General features: G+C 44.0%; 1 protein-coding gene across 1 annotated transcript; it reads right to left on the bottom strand.

Annotated features, from left to right (window-relative positions):
• Positions 1-574: 574 nt before the first annotated feature.
• LOC311149991 (small ribosomal subunit protein eS26-like) lies at positions 575-2,556 on the bottom strand (the record flags this gene model as incomplete). Its single annotated transcript, XM_084187224.1, is given in 5 exon segments — positions 575-676; positions 1,240-1,370; positions 1,606-1,783; positions 2,466-2,516; positions 2,521-2,556. Coding segments are annotated over 5 exon segments (435 nt in total). The 3' UTR covers positions 575-637.
• Between the last annotated feature and the right edge of the window lie 5,596 nt (positions 2,557-8,152).

Here is an 8,152-nt window from a genome sequence, read left to right as displayed (position 1 = left end):
CTCTATTGAAGACAGGGATCATTACGGCCATTTCCATGATAAGATTTTTCACTTTTTAACATGTATCTCAAACAAAAACCAATGAGTGCAAAGTTAAACCATACAACTCTATGCACAAGGACTACTTTGAATTTCCACAGAACATTTTTACAAAAAACACATTTACTCAAAACAGTGCATATGCAAAGATTGGTAACAACAACAGTATGGCTTTTGTTTGACATACATTTTACAGTGAAAAATCAGAGTCTGTGTCACTTACTGTGAAATTGCCCTTATTCCAGTCATAATTAGGCTTTCACTGAATTGCAATGTTTTAATTTTGTGACAAATGTAACATGACAAAAATAAACTTTACCTCAAGATGAGGACATGAAACTACCTCATTCTTAAGTGTTACTTTTAGTATCAAATTATGTTATGGTATGCAACCCAGCTCTGTTCCAAGTAACTTTTTTTGTGTCCAATAAAAATACGTGTTAATGTTCTGACTCCATTACATTGGAATATTCAATATAAAGTTTCAGATTTCGCTCTGCTCCCAAGGTGGTATACAAATGTAACACTTATGATGTACAGTTAAATCACTTTTATTTTCACATAAAAATGACAGTAATCCTTAGGATTGTCCACCACATTAACCCATGGGCTTTGGAGGTGGTCTTGGGGCACCACCCTAGAAGGGAGAAAATAAAAACAATTAGTCAAATATTCATAACATGCTTTCAATCTACTTTCACTTTGTCTACCATCTTAACTTCCTGTCCCAGACTAGGTGAATTGAAATAGATTCAGATCATGCTTTCAGATTTACATTTCAGTCATTTAGCAGACGCTCTTATCCAGAGCGCCTTAGTGAGTGCATAATTTTTTTTTTTATTTATCATACTGGCCCCCCGTGGGAATCGAACCCACAACCCTGGCGTTGCAAACGCCATGCTTTACCAACTGAGCTACATCCCTGCCGGCCATTCCCTCCCCTACCCTGGACGACGCTGGGCCAATTGTGCGCCACCCCATGGGTCAATGAGTTTAGTTTGTCAATTGACTAACTAGCTGAGGTCAATTTAACTTGACATTTTTAGGCTTTGGAATGTAGAAGTCCACCCAACACGTTCTTCCATAATCTCTGCCATCGCATCAAACCCAGTACTTCCAGTAGTTTGATTAAAGGGAGGTGCACTATTGAGGCCGTTTACTCCTTTCAGCGCCTAGTGAAGTTAAGGTCCTATAACTTACACTGGGCCTGAAGCGAGGTGGTGGTGTGCGGTCCTTCCTGGCCTCGGTGGAGCGATTCCTCACCACCTTGCTGTGGATGGCACAGCTCACACAGTAGTGCAGCTTCACATACAGCTTGGGCAGCACATATGCTAGAGAGGGGGGACAACAATAAGGACAAGGTTAGATCAACGGCACCTCACAGCTGGGCCAGAACATTGATAATACAGCCACAACATGTGTACAGGAAAAAAATGCAAAAGCGCTTGTCTGATACTTTCACATTTCCCCCAGTATAATCCTCCCAACGCACCAGATAAATGCATTTCAATTTGCCACAAAAAACTTAGATATTTGTATGTTTGACATCATTCAGCAGCTACTCACAGTCAAACACGCTGGCCTCTGTGATGTCCCTTACAGCAGCAGCCTCGACAATGTTCCTGATGACAAACTTCTTGATTGCCTTGTCCTTAGGCACACACCGGGCACAGTTGGTACAGCGGATGGGCTGGACATGTCCACGACCCTTCTTGGCACGGCCGTTATTCCTTCTCTTCTTAGTCTGGGGAGAGGTGGATGAGGAGATGTGAAGTTATTTTCAGATAACCACTGAACCTACTGTGTGAGCCTGCAACCTGACTAGACCATGTGACGTAAATTCTCCACAGATCTGATCTAAATGTAACTTACAATACTTGGGGAAATTTATTTAACATCTCAACAACTGCATTCAAAGATACTAGTTTCCCTACTCATCTGTGCCGCATCATTCTGACAACGACCGCACTCAGAAGAAGCCTGTTTACTCCTTGGAAAAACTTATTTCGTAGGCTTTGTTAAGGTAAACTACTAGTTAGTTTCCTATCCTCTTAATGTTGATAACGTTAGCGAGTTATTCTAACGGCTTTGAAGACATGTTAAAACTGATTATGCACCTAACTACTATAATATACAGTTTGGAACTGATCACCCGGCTTACAATTTACATCCATGATTTTCAACATCCGACCCATAGCAGGCAATCAAGCACACGCATATACGTTAGCGCGTGCCTGTTGTGGCTAGTTAGCAAACCATATGTAGAACTAAAATACCACATATAAACACCCTTTCTACGAAAATTATGAAGAATGGACTACATAGGAGTATTTTCTACAAATAAATGACAAATTCACCGGTGTATTTTGGTCTGTATATTTAAATTCAACATGCTCGGCCTGTAGAAGAATCAGAAAAGCTCTTACCATCGTGGCATGGAAGGCTGGAAAGAGAACGAGCCGGAAGTGGGAGGAGAATTAATGAGTCTCTTCCGTCCGACAGGAGAGCAGTGCGCATGTGCATTTCCAATGTGCGTTTTGTGTGGACGTTCGCTAGATGTCAGCATTGACTGGTTTATTAGCTGGGACAGCAGAGGGGGGTACAGCAGGGTTTCCAAAACTCGGTCCTCGGGACCCCAAGGGGTGCACGTTTTGGTTTTTGCCCTAGCACTACACAACTGATTCAAATAATGAACTAATTATCAAGCTTTGATAATTTGAATCAAATTAAGGCAAAAACCAAAACGCGCACCCCTTGGGGTCCCAAGGACCAAGTTTGGTAAATGCTGGGGTACAGTGAGAAAGTCTCGTTTCGGCAATCGGTGTTGACGCACACCATGGAACAACAGGTGTAGACATTACAGTGAAACGCTTACTTACAAGCCCTTAACCAACAATGCAGTTTTTTAAAGAAACGTTTAAAATAAAAAAGTGTTAATTAAGAAAAATAAAAGCAAATAGCTAAAGAGCAGCAGTAAAATAAAATAGCAGTAGGGAGGCTATATACAGGGGGGTATCGGTACAGAGTCAATGTGCGGGAGCACCAGCTAGTTGAGGTAATTGAGGTCATATGTACATGTGGGTAGAGTTAAAATGACTATGCATAAATAGTAAACAGAGTAGCAGCAGCGTTGTCTCTCTTGGGATGTTTTAACTTGTTTTGCACTAGAGAAAATAAATACACTTCTAGGGGCTCACGTGGGGTGATAGGTCACTGATCATATGACCTAGGTACACAGGTGACGAAGAAGTGTTTGAACCAGTGGTTTGAACAGGTGAGAGGTGACCGCGGTCGGTTTGAAAACTCTGTGGAGCGGTTCTTACCGTCTCACTAGAACAGCATGGAATACACCTCTCTGCACCTTTATACGGTAGGCGCTTAATAAAATGTATTGGAACTTTATATTCTGTAATAAATGGAAACATCACCTAACTAAATCAACTGAAATCCAATTCTATGTGGATGCATCATGAACTGCGAAAATGGCGGGAATCGCCATTACACTGACGGCATTTTTTTACGTCAATTGTTAGTCATTCATAACAGTTTTATATTCAAAACATTTAAATTACAGACAGCCTCACATAAAAGCTTAGGATGGCCTACATAAGGACTAGTTAGCCATGTTGACATGTCACAATATTAGGCCTCAGTAGGTTAAATCACCTAATATTAAAGGAACTTGAGTCCTGACCCTGATAAAGTTGGTGAAAGAGAGAGGACATATTTGGTGGGTGCAAACCTTGACTGCATCCCAAATGGCACCATATTCCCTATATAGTGTACTACTTTGACCAGAGCCCTATGGGTGGTGGATAGGGAATAGGGTGCCATTTGGGACTTCCCTTATTGTCAGCCAGGCTGAGACAGGATAACTCTGCCTCTGGAAGCGATTAGAGTTTGGTGAACAGAGCAGTGAGAAAAGGGTGGGGCACCAGGGAGAGTGTGTGTGTGTGTGTGAACGTTCCTTCTGTGTGTGTGCCTGCCTGTGTGGATGTCTGCGTTCATGTGCTTTCGCTCCTGTGTGTGTATTGGAGGAGGGCCAGTTGTGCAAGCAGCAGTTCTCAGCATGCATGCTGACTGGAAGATGTGTGGCTCCTGTGGTTGGCTGTCCCCTGTGTCACTGCCGTTAAAAACCCGGTGCCAAAAGAAATGTCTTCTTTACAGGGGCCGGCTGCCAGACACTTCAGCGAGGAGAACAGATGGGACCTGAGAACTTTGACTTACTGATGAAAAAGGTGCTTACCATCAAATTCACACCCACTCAATGCACAGTCATACAGAGTTACACCAAAAGTGTATTTGGTTACACACACTCGTGAGCAAGGCTCTCCTGCTTTGGAGTGTGTAGTCAATGATATGATACATTAAACATCTCCCACTGAGTCATTGCTGTGCTAGTGTCTTCTAGGGCAGTCAGTCACAGTATCACAATGTCTGATAATGATGTCAGAAATGTCAGATTAGGATGTCTAATGTTTGAGACGCCACTTTTATTAGGTGTTTAGGTGTGTGCTAGTGGATGTGCAAAGGCACTAGAAGGGTCAGGGTGGTTGTGTGTGTGTGTGTGTGTGTGTCTCAGTGCGCGTGTGTGTGTCTCAGTGTGTGTGTGTGTGTCTCAGTGCGTGTGTGTCTCAGTGTGTGTGTGTGTGTGTCTCAGTGCGCGTGTGTGTGTCTCAGTGCGCGTGTGTGTGTCTCAGTGTGTGTGTGTGTGTCTCAGTGCGTGTGTGTCTCAGTGTGTGTGTGTGTGTGTCTCAGTGTGTGTGTGTGTGTCTCAGTGCATGTGTGTGTCTCAGTGTGTGTGTGTGTGTGTCTTAGTGCGCGTGTGTGTGTGTCTCAGTGTGTGTGTGCACACACTCACATGTGGGCATAAGCGTGCGTGTGTCAGAGAGAGAGAGAGAGAGAGAGTGACACAGGAATGTGTCAGAGTTCCTGTAAGCCACCATTGCTCCTAAACTGCAGCAAATAAACATTCCTGCACTAGTGTGTCAGAGTTGAGCCCTCGCCTACTATTGTTGTAATTAAAACCAAAAACACACAATTTTCCCTCTTTGTCTCTAACTATATTCTGCAGCGGGTTGCATGTAGACAATATCCCACTGATATACTGATATTTGAATGTTCCCAGCATTTGTGTGATCCCTATTGATGAGGTAGGTTGTAGGTAGACAGGTAGACACAGATCCACAGTTGGATAGACAGGTAGACACAGATCCACAGTTGGATAGACAGGTAGACACAGATCCACAGTTGGATAGACAGGTAGACACAGATCCACAGTTGGATAGACAGGTAGACACAGATCCACAGTTGGATAGACAGGTAGACACAGATCCACAGTTGGATAGACAGGTAGACACAGATCCACAGTTGGATAGACAGGTAGACACAGATCCACAGTTGGATAGACAGGTAGACACAGATCCACAGTTGGATAGACAGGTAGACACAGATCCACAGTTGGATAGACAGGTAGAGAACACATGCTATTTTGTCATCTGGACTCCACCCACTCAGTGCTCAGATTGAGCAAAGTTGCTAGTTGTTAACATTTCTGCCACATGTCTATGAACAATGCAAACACACGCACATGTAATCGCCTTCCATTACAGAAGATTGACATTGATGGCATACCAGAGAATCTCTAGAATGTATAGTGACGTTTTACTGTTGGAGGCTCACAGTTTTTCACCACAAAGACGTCTGTAAATGATCAATGTATAGAAACATGCCATTTGATAGTTCCAATTACAATGCAATATTTCATGTTTTGTCTTCTTTATTACAATGCCGGGAACCCTCTCATCATTGCTTTGTCACTCCTGTCCTTACACCAAACAATACTTAAAGCGGAGCTCCTATTCCTCCCTATGAACAGCAAGCATCAAGGCAGGCTGTATGAAGTCTGTTCAGCGAGCATAGCTGTGTTGTCATTGAGGACTCTATCTCTGCAGCAGTCCTGTGGTTTAGAAGATGATTTAGTCTGAATGAGATCCTAACAGGCCAACTGGGAAGGAGCAGCCCGTCCCGTCAAGCCAATAGAGATAATCAAGGGGTCATGGTCTGTATGTGTGGGGGCCGGTAATGCCCCATGAATTATTACAGCACACACACACACACACACACACACACACACACACACACACACACCACAGTGTTTAACCAAGCCTCCCTCCTACCTTAACTGCCCTACTTCTCAGTCCACCTCTCTCTACCACGGCCGAGGCACTGAGCCTGACCACAGACATCATACTGATTGCTCACAGTGGCCTAGTTGTCTGTCCACATTCCCACCCTGATTCACTATGCACTGCAAACCCACACACAGGAAAAAGTGGTTATAGACACACACAGACACACACACACACTCACGGGAAACAGTGGTTTCATAGAATCTGTCTGGAGGGGTGAAGAGGACTGAATGTCTGTCTTGCTTTCCCTCTGAAGCTGTCATTCCCCCAATAACAACCTCCATATCTCATCCTCTGTGACAGGGGTTATGGAGTGATGGAGATGTTACCAGGCAGGGGCCATTGTGATGTAGGGTGGCTGTTACTGCGGAGCTGCCATCTGCTGAAAGGTCAGTTGCTAGGGTGCAATTCTTCTGCACTGTGTCTGCTTCCCAGCTGCCATCCTCATACACACACACACACAGACTGGCATGCATGCACACACACACACACAGAGGTACGCACAGATGCACACAAGCAAACACACACACACACACACACACACACCATACTTTAAAACCACCTCTTGTAATATCAAACCCTGTAGTGCATCAGCTCTCTTTCTCCTCCACTCTTAGTCCAAGCACCCCACAGCTCCTGTTCAACCACTGTCAGCAGCATATCATTGGCTATCTTTGTCTTGGTCCCAAATGACACCCTATTCCCTATATAGTGCACTACTTTTGACCAGAGGCCTATGTGCACACACACATAGCCGCAGGAAGTAGTTTGGGGGTGGGGGTGCTGCAATTTTTTGCTATATCAATCTGCTAATACAAGACTAGTAAAGGCCCAGTGCACTACTATTTTTTAAAATCAGATTTTTCAGGGAGTGCTTCAGCACCCCTACTTCCTGCAGCTATGCACACACACTTCAGCAGTGGAGGTGCTCTTTTGGAAAATACTCCCTTCTCTTAAAAAGTGGCACTCAGTCAGTCCTTATTGGACAGTCCGAGACCAGTGTGGTTTTGTCTTGGCCAATTATCAAGTTACTTAATTAGTGGCATTATTCAATTAACTTTATATGGCTCTTGGCCCTAGTGTTGTCTGTTAAGTTGTTCCCCAGAGCTAAGGGTCCTATAAAGCCATTTAAGCGTATTGTTTGAATTAAGTTATTTTGAATGGATAAAAATGGGAAATAGATTAATTTAGTCAGGAAACACAGTCATTAGTTAACCTCAGGTATTGGGACACTAATTGAATTGACAGTTAAAAAATGAGTTAATTCCATCAAGAGGATTATGGGTAAATGTAAATTGCTCTGCTCTGCTACTCTCCTCTACCTCCCCCCCTCTATCCCTTCTCTACTCTCCTTTATTCCTGTTACTCTCTTCTTTCTTTCCCCTGACTTCCTCCTCTTCTCTAACCTCTCCCTCTCTGTCCTATCATCTCCTCTTCTTCTCTAACCTCCCCCTCTCTGTCCTATCACCTCCTCTTCTTCTCTAACCTCTCCCTCTCTGTCCTATCACCCCCTCTTCTTCTCTAACCTCTCCCTCTCTGTCCTATCACCTCCTCTTCTTCTCTAACCTCTCCCTCTCTGTCCTATCATCTCCTCTTCTTCTCTAACCTCTCCCTCTCTGTCCTATCATCTCCTCTTCTTCTCTAACCTCTCCCTCTCTGTCCTATCACCTCCTCTTCTTCTCTAACCTCTCCCTCTCTGTCCTATCATCTCCTCTTCTTCTCTAACCTCTCCCTCTCTGTCCTATCATCTCCTCTTCTTCTCTAACCTCTCCCTCTCTGTCATATCACCTCCTCTTCTTCTCTAACCTCTCCCTCTCTGTCCTATCTCTCTTGACTTCAGAGATATGCTGGTGAACTGATATTGTGAAGCTGTTGAGTTGTTGTTGTTTTTACCCTAGTGTTATTGAGATCATGCCTTCCCT

Source organism: Coregonus lavaretus, assembly GCF_964263955.1.
Source record: "Coregonus lavaretus genome assembly, chromosome: 22".
NCBI classification, from domain to species: domain Eukaryota; kingdom Metazoa; phylum Chordata; class Actinopteri; order Salmoniformes; family Salmonidae; genus Coregonus; species Coregonus lavaretus.
The sequence above is the reverse complement of the archived record's forward strand: the minus strand, read 5'-3'. Positions and strand labels throughout refer to the sequence as shown.